Source organism: Notolepis coatsorum, assembly GCF_963971535.1.
Source record: "Notolepis coatsorum genome assembly, chromosome: 1".
In the NCBI taxonomy this organism is placed as follows: Eukaryota; Metazoa; Chordata; class Actinopteri; order Aulopiformes; family Paralepididae; genus Notolepis; species Notolepis coatsorum.
Window position 1 is genome coordinate 301,219,393 of NC_140165.1, and position 16,934 is coordinate 301,236,326.

The 16,934-nt window shown below is 45.0% G+C and overlaps 1 protein-coding gene across 8 annotated transcripts in view; it reads right to left on the reverse strand.

Moving 5' to 3' along the window:
• The window catches only part of synrg (synergin, gamma), a gene marked incomplete at its 5' end in the record, with an annotated part of 108,928 nt that overhangs the window by 53,090 nt on the left and 38,904 nt on the right, over positions 1-16,934 (reverse strand). For all 8 annotated transcript variants that reach the window (XM_084331213.1, XM_084331212.1, XM_084331208.1 and 5 more), the window contains 5 exons: positions 198-1,280; positions 5,709-5,771; positions 6,703-6,830; positions 12,731-12,885; positions 13,470-13,739. In XM_084331213.1, coding sequence (XP_084187339.1) covers positions 198-1,280; positions 5,709-5,771; positions 6,703-6,830; positions 12,731-12,885; positions 13,470-13,739 — 1,699 coding nt within the window. The remainder of the gene's footprint in view (positions 1-197; positions 1,281-5,708; positions 5,772-6,702; positions 6,831-12,730; positions 12,886-13,469; positions 13,740-16,934) is intronic.

Here is a 16,934-nt window from a genome sequence, read left to right on the forward strand (position 1 = left end):
TTCACTTGTAACGATTCACTTGTAAATCGGGACCTCACTAACGTGCCCTTTGACCCCCCCCCTGGTTTAGTGGGCACAGCGGGGGGGTGGTGAAGAGGACGCCGCGGGCCCCCAGGGGTTTGGTTGGTTTGGTGTGGTGTGACTGGATGGGGCAGGGGGGGGCCCCTCTCACCAGAGCAAGCGCACTAGTTCCTCACCTGCAGCGGGGGGCTGGTGGGCCGAGAGGCCGGGCAGGTCTAGAGAGCTGTCTGACATCACGTGCTTCAGGTCTCCGCCCATGTCCTTCATGTCCAGCTGCACCGAGAGGGCGTCCTCGGAGTCCTCCTTCCCCACGCTGCTGCCCCCGAGGGAGGGCAGGTCCAGGGACTTGACCGAGGCCGAGTCCTCCTTGTGCTGCTTGAAGGCGGCCACCTTGTCGCCCGGCGCCGTGCACAGCCTGGAGGACTGGAAGTCGGCGAAGTCGTCCGCCTCGCTCCGGAGGGAGGAGAAGGAGCCGCTGCCGACGCTCTCCTTGGCGTCGTCGTTGGGGGCGGGGCCTCCCTCCAGCGACAGATGCTTGAACACCTGGTACTTGTCGGAGCCCTGCGGCGGACGCTGCTGCTGCTGGCCGGAGGCCTCGCCCCTCCCCCCGGCGCCCTTGGGCTCGCCGCCGGAGCTGCCGAACGCCATGAAGTCCGCAAAGTCGTCCTGAGGCGCCGCCGCCGCGCCCCCTCCTCCCCCCCCCGCGGGGCCCGGGGCCGCCTCGGAGGAGGAGCCGAACAGGGCGAAGTCGCCGAAGTCGTCGGCCCCTCCTCCCGGGGGCTTGGCTCCGCCGGGCAGCAGCACTAGTGAGGGGGGCGCGGGCACGGAGGGGAAGGGGCCCGGCTTGGCTCCGCCCGGCGGCAGCAGCACTAGTGAGGGGGGAGCGGACACAGAGGGGAAGGGGCCCGGCTTGGTCTCGGCCGGGGGGGCGGGGGCGGAGGGGGCCATGGAGGAGAAAAGGTCCAGGTCGGCCATGTTGAGAGTGTTTTTAGGATGAGAGAGAGACACTGTCGGCTGGTGATGATGATGTTGTTGTTGTTGTTGTTGTTGTTGTTGTTGCTGCTGCTGTTGTTGTTGTTGTTGATGCTGCTGCTGTGGTAGTTGCTGGAGAGACTGAGAGTTAGGAAAGGCAGAGGGGAAGGCGGGCTGGAACATCTTGGCCTGCTCCGAGGGCTCTAGTGGAGAGACGCTGTCGGCGGTTTTAAAGTCTGTGAAGCCGTCGTCGGCGCTGACGGACTTGAAGTCTGCGAATCCTTCCCCTGCGAACACGGAGGGAGACAATCAACGTATTAGAACACAGACGGGGGGGAACATCGGCGTGACACAGTATAGCATCGGCTGTATTCGCCTGAATCTTTCTCTCATTTTCACAATCCTGAGAGAGAGGGAGAGAGGGGAGAGATAATTTAATTTAGAGAGAGAGAAATGGCTGGATTAGTTACGCCTCCCCCCTCTCTCTCTCTCTCTCTCCCTCTCACACACTGTGGCACATTTCTGTGAGCTGTGTGCTGCCTGGGCCTGGAAGTCCAGACAGACAGACAACAACAGCCCACACCACTGCACGCACACACACACACACAGAGACACACACAGACATACACACACACAAACACACACACACACACACACACATACACACACACACAGAGAGACACACATATAGACACACAGACATACACACAAACGCGCACACACACACACACACACACACACACACACACATACACACACAGAGAGAGACACACACAGAGAGACACACGCAGAGAACCACAGAGACACACACACCAAGAACATGCACTGAGAAGTCAGTCCCAAACTGGGGCAGGACACGATTAAGCCGTGCGTCAGAGAGAAGAACTCCCTACACACTCGAAAAAGGCTGCCAACTTGGAGCAGTGGGCTGGAGTTTTTGGAATAGATTATTTGTTTTTCTTTATTCTTTAGCCGTTTTTCTTCTTCTTCCTCCAAAAAATCACAGGCTTTTTGAAAGACGAAAGATCTATGAAGTAAACCACAGAGGAAAAGAGAAACGAGTAGATACTCCACTGGTGTCGGGGCTGCTGCTGAACCACATCAGAGGAACAGTATGACACACGCACACACACACACACACACACGCATACACACGCACGAATCTAGTTCTTATCGAATCTCTGTTCCGATTCTAATATTTGTGGTGGGGGAGAAAATGTAACATCAAGAACCAACACTATTCTACTTTCATTCTTGGCAGATTTAGGCCCATCGTCAGTAAATTGTGAACCATGACATGAAGGTCTATTCTTCTCATAACCTGCTGTAACTTAAGACTTTAGTTTGTGTCATCCTGTTCTGATGCATTATGAGAGGAATATATCAAAGGAGGCTTATTAAATTCATTAATATTGCCGTGGATGATAATGCATTTTGCTTATCTATTAAGCAAAATAGGGCTGACCCCCATTAGTCGAATAGTCGACTAATCGATCGAAAGGAGCCATAGTCGACTGCCTACCTCTTAGTCGAATGCAAAAAAAATTAAAAATACTTTTTTTTTATATAAAAAAAGAATGTCATTCTTTCCAAAAGAAAAGAGGCCTAGAAGCGTGGCTAACGCTAACGAGGATTTTAACCCATCTAATGAACACACTAGACTAGAGACAAATACCAAGATGTATCCATCAGTGGACCAATTGCATGCTTTTGCAGAGGACAAGAAGCCTTCAGTCGACTCCTTCAGACATTAAGCACCCCACAGCCCAAATGGAATAATACAAAAAATATATATATATAATTGTACTTTTTTTTTTTTTTTTTTTTTTTTTATAGTCGACTATCGTCTAATTTCGGCCAATCAAAGTCGACTAACCAAATCCTTAGTCGGGGACAGCCCTACTATTACCTAAGGAAGGAGACAACTGTTGCCAAGGAATGTTCACCTTAAATCACTGCTCAGTGACGTTCATCCACTCTCTCTGTGCTCATCTTCCCCTTTACAGCTAAAGTGAAGGATGTCTTTAATAGAGGGTGTCTGGGGATTAACTGGAGGTGGTAGGCTTTGTGAACTTGCATCTACGATTATCGTTTGTTTTGGTACCTCTAATATAAAAGACGAATGTCAACCTGTCAGTATAATGTTACACTCGAGCGTCTGACTCGCATAGCATAGCCAGACCTCTCTTCACGTTAGTGCTTGTGCAGCACAGGAGATAATAACCCGAGTGCAACGTTAGCAGTGTTTTGACGTCAGCGCTAACCGCAGGCGACCGCAACACGTCGAAAACAAAGGTTTGAAGCCAATGCTTTGTCATATTGGCTGTGCTTCCTTGCTTGCACGAAATCCTCTTGCTGCAGGTATTGTGTTTCGCTGTATTCCATCTTTTTTGTGAAACTCAGCCGAATGTTCAAGCGTTTGCTGCTGTTAGCCACCGACCGCTAGCCACGGTCCACCAAAAGTAAACAAAGTCCTGGGTTCGATTCCCACTTGGGGACCAGGTTGCCACGTTGCCAGGTACCCAGGTGGGGTATCTCCCGGGCCTTTCTGTGTGGAGTCTGCGTGTTCTCCCCCTGTGCTCGCAAGGGTTTCCCCTGCAGACATTTTTTTATTAAACCAATGTCTGCTTCTGGGGGGAAGGGCGACAGGATGGGTCAAGCGCAGAGAGGAAATTTCATCAACAAGCCGAAAAAGAAAATGCATGTGTGTTGCTGCATAACTACGTTGCAATGTGTGAAACGAATGAAGACTTTTCGTTTTATTTTTATTATCTTTAATGATTGGTTGGTCCAAGCAACAGATCTTGGTAGTTGAGTCAATGCAACCACTGACCTAAATGCAGTGGGGGAAAATATCATTGAATGGTCAGCTGGTAGGATGTCTCGCACATGTGCTCCTAAATTACTTTTCCGCTTCGCACACATGTATTTTTTGTCGCAAATGTGAGCGAAATGTTCACACTGTAGATGAGCCCTGTCACTCACACTCACTCACACACACACACACAATGCTCCTGTAACGGCTGAGAAGAGCAACCTAATGGAGTCATTATGCAGATGGAGGGAGCCAGATCACACAGAGGGGAAAGGTCACCGCAAGCAGGACTTACTGGAGTCATGGGAGCAGCCGTCCCCATCAGAAGCTGTTCTAGTGAGGCAGGGGAGCAGGAGACATACCCGAATCAATGATGAATGTGGCGCGCAAACCAAAGACCGCCTTTAGTCCAAACCATACCAAGGTATCTGCTTGCTTCTCAGTGTTAATGAAATCTACACTACTCTCCCTTGATAACTGACTCATATTCACACGCAGCACCATTTTGCTCTCGTGTATGCGATCGTGAAAAGAGGTGGTCACTCGACTTAAGGAGTTAACTCTCGCCTCAATCCAGGCAATAAAACACTAATGGCCTACTCCTCTTTGCCCATTAAAACCCATTAAGACCGTATCCTTGAAAGTGTCTCCTCTCCTCTAGCCATCTGTTGCATGATACAGGGACTGTCCCAGGGACAGATATGTCCCCTCAGTAGCTCAGCTAAGAGGCTATGGGGATTCGGTTAGCTGAAGGACAATGCATGTGTGTGTGTGTGTGCGTGCGTGCGTGCGTGCGTGCGAGTGAGTGAGTGAGTGAGTGAGTGAGTGAGTGAGTGAGTGAGTGAGTGAGTGAGTGAGTGAGTGAGTGAGTGAGTGAGTGAGTGAATGAGTGAATGAGTGAGTGAGTGAGTGAGTGAGCAGAGAGAGGGAGAGAGAGGGGGGGAGAGAGAGAAGAGGGAGAGATAGAGAGAGGGAGAGAAAGAGAGCATGTGTGTGAGAACGTGAGGTAAGTAAGAGTAAGAGAATGTGTGTGTGTGTGGTGTGTGTGTGTGGTGTGTGTGTGTGTGTGTGTGTGTGTGTGTGTGTGTGTGTGTGTGTCTGTGTGTGTGTGTGTGTGTGTGTGTGTGTGTGTGTGTGTGCTCGTGCGCGCATCAGGGCAGGGAGCTACATTTTTCATTGACCAGACAAAACGTCTCACCAGACACTGGGGAGGAAGGTGAGAAGTGACCAGCGTGTGTCCAGCAGCCAGTATCGATCCCCCCACCCTGGTGTGTGTGCATGGTAGTGTTGTCAAAAATATCGAAAAATCGATACATATCGATTCTGAATATTTAAAACGGTTTCAATACTCATTTCCCGAAATATCGATATTTAATTATTCATAAAAAAAATTGTATAAGGAAGTTGCATTGTTCATTTCAATACCTGTAATAGTACAGTAGTCCACACACACATGTGCATTCAGTTAAGTCGGAATATGACTGTAATACAAACAGTTCAGTTTGTCAGGTACATGCAACACAGATTACAGTGTTTACATCTGTCTGCTTGAGAAAATACCATGTTCTGCAATAAAAATTATTGAAGTGAGATGAACAGTTATTTTTAAATGTGTGATCTAAAGATAAACAAAGGGTTTTAAAAGTGTTATATTTATATTCTCTTATAGTACCAGAGAGAAGCTGAGGAGAATCAACCAGCAACTATTTCTTTTCTTTTTTTTTACATTTTAAGATTGAACCTTTTTCCCTGTGGTATCGAAAATGGTAGCGAATATCGATACTTTTCAAGGTATCGTATCGAAGTTCGAAATTCCAGTATCGATCCCCCCCCACCCTGGTGTTTTTATGAGCATAATGACGTCGTCCGGTACCCGGGGAGGAAGGCGGGGCTTCCTTACCTGCTGGCTTCCTGTCAGCGGGCGGCTCCAGCTGTCTGAACACACTGTATTTGTCTCCGAAATCTGAATCAAAACAAAGACACCACAACGGGTTCAGATGGCATGCAATATGTAACCCGTCTGACACACGGGCTATGATTGTACAGATGGTTGGTGTGTTGTGCGAGGGCACATACTGATGGGGTGAGGGGAAGGAAGGCATACGTTTGGGCCGTGTGTACGGGGAGCGGTGCTCAAAGGCGAGGTCTGGGGGTCCCCGGCGGTCATTTCAATTGAAGTATTATTCTACTAGAAGCTAGCACAATGAGAGGATGACTTTTAGCATCATATCTTGGCGTTCATCATCCTCATCTCCTCACCCGCTGTATAGACAGTTATGGACGGTTAGCTAATTATGTGCTGCTGGGTCTGTGACCATATTATTCCCACGGCAGCTGTTTTGCTCTCATGTCATGCTCAGGTTGGGATTTCTTTCCACCCTGTTCCCAACCTGAGCATGACATGAGAGCAAAATGGCCGCCGTGTGACTATTATGTTCAATCCATATCCATTTCATGTTTCTTGCTAATAACATGCTATAACAGTAAGTGCATGCATATGGACACACACACCTATACATTTTATGCACATACACATATAGTGTCATGAATCAGGGAACACACACACATACGTAAAATGACTGTGATGTAATTATCGTAATTATTGTATGATCATGTGATGTCACTATTAAATATGTGCTCATTTTAACTAATGCACTTTTGGTAATGAGGATAATGTAATGATTTTAAGTAGAAAAGCCTAACCAGGGACAAGGATTGCAAATTAGCCTCGACTAGAAATCCTACATGCAATGCATGCATCTGTATCTTGTGATTGTAACTTGCTATAATGTTTTCTTTTGCATTGTCCCTGACAAATAAACAAATGCATTAAAAAGAGTATGTGTTTTGGGAACCCAAGGGCCCAAGGGGGGGGTGAGGTGTGCAGCAGGTACCTGAGGCAGGGGCTGCGGGCTCAGCAGGCGGCTCCACAGAGAGCTGCTTGAAGACGGCGTATTTATCAGAGGCCGAGGAGGCGGAGGTGGAGGAGGAGCCAGACACCGGTGTCAGGATGGAAGGGGCACTGCAGAAAGAGACACACACACACACACCGTCAGCAGGGACGCCATACATCTCCTCTCTGTTCCGACACTCAACTGGACATGTCGCTGCAAATATTATTTGTCTGAATATACCTGCATATAACCCCTCTATATACTTGTGTACTGTATGATGACAATACATTTGAATCAAATCTAATCTAATCTAAACTCAAATATAAGGCATCGGTCTAGCGAGGTGGAATTTCGGCTACCGTTCCACCCGATGGGTACGCGCTCTTAGTCTGAGAGTAGTGGTGGTTGACTGGTTCACAGATGCTTCAGTATGACAATGAACCACGTTATCGGAGGGTAACATGTAGAATTGTTGCATTAACGTATTGTGGCTCAGTCAGTGGCGAACATTTATTACAATGCTATTGACCGGTCTGTCCGAGGGATGCAAAAGTTGTGATCAAGAAAAGAGGGCGGGGTTTGAGATAGGATAGTGGAGATGTGATGGTAGCCTCTGATCTGTTTTTTGAGAGAGAGAGGAGAGAGAGAGATAGAGGAGAGAGAGAGAGAGGTAGAGGATAGAGAGAGAGAGAGAGAGAGAGGTAGAGGATAGAGAGAGAGGGAGATGGAGATGGAGATGGATAGAGATAGAGAGAACATGGAATCTGCTAAGGCAGAAGGTATGGTACATGTCTACAGCACTAGGGCTGTCTTAAATACTTCGAAGCTTCGTTCGATGGGCATGGGTTTCGAATATGAAAAAAAAAATCGATTATGTAAAAAAATATATATAATATATATATTTTTTTACATAATCGAATTTTTTTTTCATATTCGAAACCCATGCCCATCGAACGAAGCTTCGAAGTATTTAAGACAGCCCTAGTGCTGTAGACAAAAGAGTTGATTTTGCAAAAAAAATATATATATCAAAAATATATATAGCCTATATTATAGGCTATATATATATTTTTGATATATATTTTTTTTTTGCAAAATCAACTCTGCCTCTCTTTGTTAACACTTTGATCGCCATGGTTAAATTCATAATTTACCATCCCTAGCCAGCTCTATTTGTCTATGGAGAAGTTCCCCTTCTTTGCAGGGCTATAACTTTTTAAATTCTATTGCTAAATTGACATTATTATGGCCCATTCAATGTCCTATATCCATTGTTCAGGGTGTAGCAACGATATACTTTTTCATTCACATATTCATACTAAATATGGTCTAAAGTATAAGTATGTTTTTATCGTTTTCTGCAGCTTTCTCCAGAACTTGATTTATAGCCCCAAATGCATTATATTGATGATCAAATACAGTTTGGTAGCGATCGGTGCCAGATGAAAAATTTCAACTGGAGGTACTTCTAGAAGTTACTACGTATCATCTGATATTGACCGGATGGGCGAGGGGGCGTTTATAATTCCGTGGGCAACGTTATACCATTCATCTAGTGTGGGTCATATGATCATCAGATCAGTTAGTATAGAAGACGTTAGAAAATAACGTTGAAACTCACTGTATCTTCCTCGCGCCGTTGGACGATCAGCTTGGAGTAGACAGTTTTCGATTATGGGATGTTGATACTGATGAACCATTTCCAGGTTGTATAATACTATATACGTCCAAATAACGTTGTTTATCGAGTTAGGGCGAGCGATTGATTATCCAGTGTGTTGAGATAGAGTCCTGCTAATGATCGCGAGTGCCCGGACGAAATATGGATGAGCACTTCCTGTTTGACGAGTCACTTCCTGTTGGCAATCGGCCGATCGGCCACCAGATGGCGCTCTTGAACCGCTAGAGAGTTGAGTGGAGCTCAGCTGTACATCTCAGGTCCCCGGAGGAGAAATATGATTTCGAGCACAGATTTTTGAAATATTGATATCAAAGACGAGTTACGGCGTCTTCGGCAGAATGAGCATGGCGAGGAATGACGTCTAAACACGTCATCGGCGATTAAAGTGTTAATTACAACAATCAATGCTGTTTGTTATTTAAGATGAGGTCGGACTCAGCACTGACAGATTTGTGTTCATTGTGCTGCTTTTATAAAGCCTCAAATGACGGCTTACAATATTTCATGCAGGCAAAGTGTTTAGTTTGTCTAAGATTTAAAAAGGTTTAAACTTTACAGCACTGACAAAGTTGAACAAAGTGCTGTACAAGTCCCACAACATAAAAAAAAAATATATATATATAATTTTTTTTTTTTAAGTATTAATAATTCTTTTTTTCTCGAAGCTTCGAATTTAAATCGAATCTCGGCCCAGAAGCTTCGAATTCCAAAAAGAAATCGACGGTGAGCCCTATACAGCACTATAGCTTCATCTACTACCAGATGGCTGTGCTGTACTGCAGCACAGATGGTCTTACTGTCGTGCATTTAGTGAAAACCCTACATGGAGCATCTTCAATGGGAAAATATTGCATGTTATCTGGACATTAATCAATCCAAAAATACCTTTGGCACCCTGAAATGGCCGGATCTATTTATATATATAAAAATAATATATATTTAATGTATTTATTCTTTACTGCACATCAAATATGGATGATACTCGCCTCGTCGCCCATGACTAATATATTCCGAACGCACCAAGTGAAGACGGTACAAAGCCTGAGAAGCCTGGACTGGACGTCCGATAAGACACACGGGAACCAAACCAAAGAGGGGAGTCAGGGGATCCCACTTTGCAGCAAACAGAATACGCTTCAATGCCGCTTCCTCTGCTGCCCGAGTGTGCCTGCCAACACAGCCGCAGGCTTTGTGGTTTCACTTTTAATTAGATAGTGATCTTGGACTTTGGGGGATTTGGTGATACACTGTTGAAACAGTCAAGACTTTTCTTTTTGGGTGTAGTTCTGTATTCTCTCTCTCGCTCTCTCTGCCACGTCAGGTCAGACTCTCCCCACACGGGTTCAGGAAAGTAATATGGAAGAAAACGAGCTCATCTGCTGTCCGCAGAAATTAATGCATTAAGCCCTGACCCCTGAGTCATTGTTATGCAGAGAGAGAGCCAGCACGGGCAATTAAAGAGTCCGTGAGCGATGCTGCGGTCCCAGAGACCGACGGAGCGAGGGAAGACAAATATCATGCGGGATGAGTCGACTAAAAATAACCTCTCTTGGGTTTGAGTATAATTCTAGCTATGGGTAAACAATATGAGTGAGTGATCGCGAAAGCACATTTCTAATTTGTATAAGAGATTGGCCTCACTGTATGATGGGCCTAACGGCCACAAATTGCTAATTTGTGTACTCCCTTCAAATAAACAGTTGTCGCACATCCCATCATCCTCACCAATGCAATTCACAATGACTCCACTTCATAACCTGACCCGCCAGAGGGTCTGCCGTAGGGTCGCACGATACACCGATACTAGAAAAGTATCACGATACCCAACTGTTAAAAACGGTCCGCTACTTTGGTGTCGATACTTTTAGAATAATAGCCTGATGCTGTATTTTCTATGAGTTGAGTGGATGCATGATCAAAGCAGTGTGTGTGTGTGTGTGTGTGTGTGTGTGTGTGTGTGTGTGTGTGTGTGTGTGTGTGTGTGTGTGTGTGTGTGAGAGCGTTGCGTGCGCTCTCTCCGCGTCAAGAGTGTCGGCACTGTTTATAAAATGTTTTCCATGTTCAGTCATCTACTATTTTTTTTTTATCCACTTTTTCTCCCATTTTCTATATTTTCTCCCATCCCAATTTCGTATCATCCAATTCAACCCTCCCCTGTCACGAACGCTGTTTCTTGCCTCCCACAAGCCGGCTGCAATGTGGACTAAGTCATACATAGCACAAGTCCCCTCCGGTACTTGAGGTAACAGCAGTCGCATCTTTTCACCTGCGCAGCTCGATCTCTCAGTGGCGAGGAGTAACGCGTGGGAGGCTCATGCTGCCCCCGACACTTCCTGATTCTACTGCGCAGGCGCACCAACCGACCTGTAGGAGTCGCTGTCCACAACGCCCGATCCCCACCCATCAGTTTCCCACCCCCTAATACGGCCAATGTGTATTAGTACGGACGACCAGCTAAACTGAAAGCAAGCCCAGCGTCTCCAGATTTCGTGGTGAGCGCCTTGCCCACTACGCCACGTAGCCGCCCATGTTCTGTCATCTACTATTATATTCAATTAGTTTTCCTGATATTTTAGGTTTTTGCCATGGTATCGTTTTAGAACCGGTATCGTGATACTGGTATCGCTATCTAAGTCCAAATACTTGGCAGGTGATTGGATGACACCCTCAGCGGTCAGCAACCTTTACTATCAAAAGAGCCACTTTTCCCCGTCCCACAAAATAAAATGCTCAGGGAGCCGCACAACCTATTTACCCTTAAAATTGTATATATCCCCAAGCATACCCCACATTTAGCATAAAACGCCTGACAATTGCATACCCAAAGTACTTTGCGATTTATTATACTTTATACTTATAGCACACAGTTTGTTGCATTAATGGGATTATAAAGCAACAAAAAGAAAAATGTTGACTTTTTATTGCTGTTTTTACCTGTTATAACAAAGGAAAACCTCAAACTCTTATGAAGAGGAGAAAAAATACTGGCTGTGTAGACCTATTTTTAAATAAAACACAGAAGAGGAGACAAAACACTGGTGTCTGTAGACCGACTTTGAAATAAAACCCTGAACTTTTCAGGTATATTTGAGTCCTTCCCTTATTTGTGGAACATTTATAAAATAAAAAGTAGTCCACTTTGAAAAAAGACTACCATGTGTAGACCTACTTTGAAATAAAACACAGAAAAGGAGAAAAAACACTGGCATCTGTAGACCTACTTTGTAATAAAACCCTGAACTATGCAGCTCTATTAGAGTCCTTCCCTTATTTGTGGAAAGTCTATAAAATAAAAAGTAAATTTTTCGTTGTTCGCAAATTTCGCACCACATATCAGGCACACAGGTAAGCCTTTTGTTGACTAAATATCTTAGTTGATGAAATATTTTTTCATTTCAGTGTCACAGTATGACATCGATCTCCAAAATAAGAAAAAGAAAAAAAAATGGGCCAGGGAGCCGCAGCTGATTGGCTAAAGAGCCGCATGCAACCTCGGAGCCGCAGGTTGCCGACCCTGGCCTAACCCTAAGCCACGCCCGTAGCTGCCAGTAGTTCCTCAAAGGACGCCGATTGGTCCGACTCCGAACCGCTGTGGTTCAGGCACAGGTGCATAAACTCAACTTCGCAAAGCCAGCTGCCGTGCCGAGGTTATCTACCTGAGGCTACGACTGACACACGGCCTGCCATTTTGTTGTGAAAGTGTTGATATTGATTTGGTGACAATGACATGTCTGGATAGCTAGCGAGCCTTGTTGTCAAATATACTGTCAAATCATATTCACCATTTGTCAACGATAGGCACCGCTATTGACAGTAAGGCTTGTTATAATATAAAATAAAAGCATACGTACATTTTCAGCTGTGCTCGCCACAGTTGATAACAAGTAAGTGTTGATAACGAGTAGGGTTGACAGCTGTGCTCTTTAATGTTGCTATGGTTACAGGTTGGGTAGCAGATGCGTGTAGAACAAGTGATTAAACTTGAGCCGAGCAATGTGTGCATTAAATGATTTTAACGCAGCAAGCCAATCAGAAAAGGGTATTCACCCAGACTGTGGTATAATTTTCGATAATCACACACCTCGTTGTGCATTATGCCTTACTTATACCCTCGTAATTGCAATACATTTTACATACTAAACAAATGCAAATGTGCTCAATGTGCAAATAGGCATAAAGGCAATTTAGAAACCTGCATTTTTTCCCCAGGCAGCTTTGTTGTTGGTTCCTCTTGTAATTGATTATTATTACATTTATTCTTTTCATAAAAAGCAATTACATCTCATGCTTATAATCCTGTTGAGATGAAACATCTGCTTTTCAGTGAGTGACCTGGCCAAACTGTACCTGTTCTGGAGCTGTGGTACTGTAGTGGTGCTGGTGGTGGTGGTGGTGCTGGAGAAGCTCGACTCTCCCTGGAACTCGGTGAAGGACTGGTCTACCCCTCCCGCCTTGGGGGCCTCCTGGAAGTCCTGGAAATCATCGTCATCTGCTTTGGTCGCCTAAAGACAGAATGTATCATTTAAGAATTATTAAAAGGGTTTGGGTACAAGATTTCAGTCGTCTTCAACTTGTCTTTCTATCATAATATGGCATTATACGGATAGATTCCTACCAAAAGTCTCATCAAATGAACAGCATATGAGCGAGTAGTAGATAGAAAGCTTTATTGTCATTGTACATGAGACAATGCAATTAGGAGTGCTACTCCTGATCAGTGCACTTGAAAACAAGGTAAACAGGACAACTACAATTCATATTCATCCCTCCATACTACATACAGTATATCATTCACTCCATACTACACATATTCATCCCTCCATACTACACATATCATTCACTCCATACTACATATTCATCCCGCCATACTACACATATCATTCACTCCATACTACACATAATCCCTCCATACATATAATTCACTCCATACTACACATAATCATCCCTCCATACTACACATATAAGTCACTCCATACTACACATAAACGCTCGAATTTAGGCAGAAAATACCCAGAATTGTATATCCTTTAAGATTTAGGATTGCATTGCAACATGTAGAGTCAAGTACATTAGCTCTGGTAGTTACCTGTGCTGGGGGGAAATTGGTGATGAAGTTGGTGGAAGGGAGTGTTTTGCCAGGAGCTGAAGGTGTCATGGCCATGACCGACGGTGCCGGGGTGGGCATCGCCATGGAGACCGGGGGCTGGGTCATCATGGGCTGCTGGTGCTGATGGTGCTGGTGCTGCTGGTGCTGCGGCATGCCGGGAGCCATGGTGATGGCCAGCGCGGGGAGGTTGGGCAGCGGCGGTGAGGGGAACTGGTTCAGGATCTCCACATTCATCACCGGGAGGCCACTCTGAAACACAGACAATGTGGTTTAAGACGCAGCTGAGATTCCACGTCACGAATAGGGACATTTTCGGTCTGTCCTAACTGTATGGTGGGAAGTTCTTTCCACCATTGTGGAGCAAGGCCAGAGAATAGCCCCAGCTTCTCTTTGGCTATCAGGAAGTACAGTGGCCCTCTTTCATCCAATTGACCTATCTGAAACCCTGCTCTCTTTTCTTGATCCTCCAATCACAACTGCTGCTTCCTTCGGACAAAAAGTGACAGTGATTGGAGGATCAAAAAAATTCAACCCTCAATGCAGTCCACTATGTTGGATTCTTCGGTAATCTCATCTCCCTGTTCTGCGTTGTGTTTGTTTCAATATTTCACATTGGCTGTCACCCACTGTATCAACCCCTGTTAGTACATCCGTTAGTCATAAGAAACGACACTGCAACGTGATCTCTTTCCTTAGATCCTCATGTTTATTTTCATAAACACTGTTCTGTATTTTCCTTGTTCAGTCTTAATTCTCTTTAATCCAATGGTTCTCTCTCTCGTCGTAGCCAACCACCATTTCCTGTTAGCCGAAGCTAGTGATGATGTGTCACTATTTCCCCTCCCCCACCCAGCGAGGGTGGGGAGGGATGAAAGTCTCTGATCAACGCGTCTGCTTGTCTGGGCGTCGTATCTCAGTCTAAACTTACCCCGGAAGGAACTCACCTAGGGGTGGACGGTATGGTCTAAAATTTATATCACGGTATAATTTGAAGCATAGACGGTAACGGTATATATCACGGTATCATCGTTTTTGATAAAAAATTTTTTTATTTTATTTTATATAATTTTTTTTTTATAAAATATATATATTATATAATTAGACTTGTACTTGTATTATCTGCGAGACATCGCCACCACGCAACAAGCTCCACTGTCTGTGTGTACTCTAGTAGCCTCCAGCTACAGCCAGGATTCTCCGGAGCTGCACCTGGACCTATACTCGAGTAGCCTCGAGCAGAGCTACGGCCAGGATTCTCCGGCGCTGCACCTGGACCCAGTATTGGTATAACGTTACTTAACTGTGCTCAGCAAGCCCTCAGCTCGAATACGCATCGAATCAGTGTTATAAGACATTGATATCTGTAGCTACTGCTAGCCGGATATATAACGTTAATACAACGCCTCAGTGAATTATTTAGTTCAATGGGACATTTCGTTTTGAACGGTGAACTAACTTGCGCTAACATGAGCTAACAGGTAGCATACACGTCTCTACTAGACTTTGTGGAGCGTTTGTTGATGTCAGGAGCTATCGGTAGCTGGCCGACTAGATACCGTTCGGTTAGACAATGCCTCATCATGTATTAAACTAAAAGTGAATAGTTGACTGGGTCATTTTGTAACGGTAGCTAAGCTAACGTTAGCTCAGGGAGACGCCGCCGTCCTCCCGTGTCCCGTCCCACTAGACTACTAGACCCGTGTTTACATGCGTGCGGTAGGGGCTAGCACGCCCACTGCGCGAAGCCTCCTAAATAACTTTTTCCAGTTCGCACATATCTATTATCTATGACTAATTCTATCTATTTTTAGGGGCAAATGCGAGTGAAATATTTTTTAGAGCTGCTCTACCGGTTACACGGTATAGTCAAAATCCATACCGTAGAGCAAATTCATACCGTTTATACCGTATACCGTTTATACCGTCCACCCCTAAACTCACCCCTCATAACATTCTCCCCATAGCAACAGGCCCCCGCCCCCCTCTTCTCGTTACTGTGTGACACACAGTCTTTGACAACGGCTCTTTGACCCAAATCACTATAGCAACGGCGATGTTGATATTATCCCCCTAGTTCTCTCTGACCAAACCTGCCTGCTCTCAGTGCAATGTTTTGGTTACAAACCTGCTGACGACCTTGGCATTCACACACCCTGTTTGCTACCGTGGAGACACACACTGGCTGCCGGCTACTTTTAAGATCTATAGATCCGTCTGAGTAGATGCTGTCACCCACCGATATATATATACATTATATACACATTGAAAAACATATCCTTCAATTAGGACAAAGAATGAGATGTTTGCCAAAACTCACTCATTAAAGCAAAGTTCCATCTCAACAGATGGAGTTGTTTTCATTACACTGGAAGAGGATGCAGGATTCTCCAGATTTCCATGACAAAAGATGTCTCATTATGCCTAACATGCCAGCTGTGAGTTCGTCTGGAGCCGGCGCCACGTTGGCACTCTCCTGGGGGTGCCGGTGACAGGTCAGAGGCCGCCGTCAAGAACTGAGCTGAGCATCAGTCCAGATTCACCTGAGCTCACACCGCCCACAGCCCCCAGGAACATCTCTCTCGTCCCCGTCTCTCTAACCGAGTCTGTCTAACTTTAACGTGGAGTTCATGGCAAGGTTTTTAAAAAGCTATGCAAAAGGTTTACAAAAGCACTTACAAAAAGTACAATAAATATTAGCTGCTGGACAGAATTAAAAAAAAAAATAGAATATTAAAAAATAGAGTCCACACACTAGATCACACTAGCTAATGCTCCCATGAACATTTATTGGTATACTACCATAAAGGTATATACCGATAGACCTCTCACACGTTTACATCATTATGATGAGATCCTATCTGACCTGTTCCAATATTTGGAACAGTCTGCCACCTGAGATCAGAGAATGCCCCACGCTCAGCACCTTTAAAACACAACTAAAGGAGTGGCTGGTGACAAACCACACCTGCACACACTAATAGTTGAGCAGTATGTTTTAAAGATAGCAGTGAATTAATGATTCTATGTATTTGACTGTATTAGTACTACTGTCATCAAATGTTTTTAGATGTTTTATGATTCCAGGTAACATCTCTTAACTCATTCAGCGCCAGAGGGCGCTGTTTACTGTTACTGTTGAAAGGCCAGCGCTTTAAAGTATACGAATATGTGGCGGTGTTTGCAGGGCTAAAACTATATTATATATTATAGCTATGGATATAATAATATTGCCCATTTGACATCGAGTATCTATCGTTCAATTTGTGAAAAAGGAATATTTTTTTCATCCATACATTCCCGTTTTATACCGTGGTGAATATGAGTATAGTTTTAGAGTAATCTTGTCTAATCCCAGAAAACGATGCTATGCAGCAATACGTGCATTTTACTAAACGCTTCATGTTTTTTTATGCTTTGATCGTCACCAACGGAATAAGTTACACA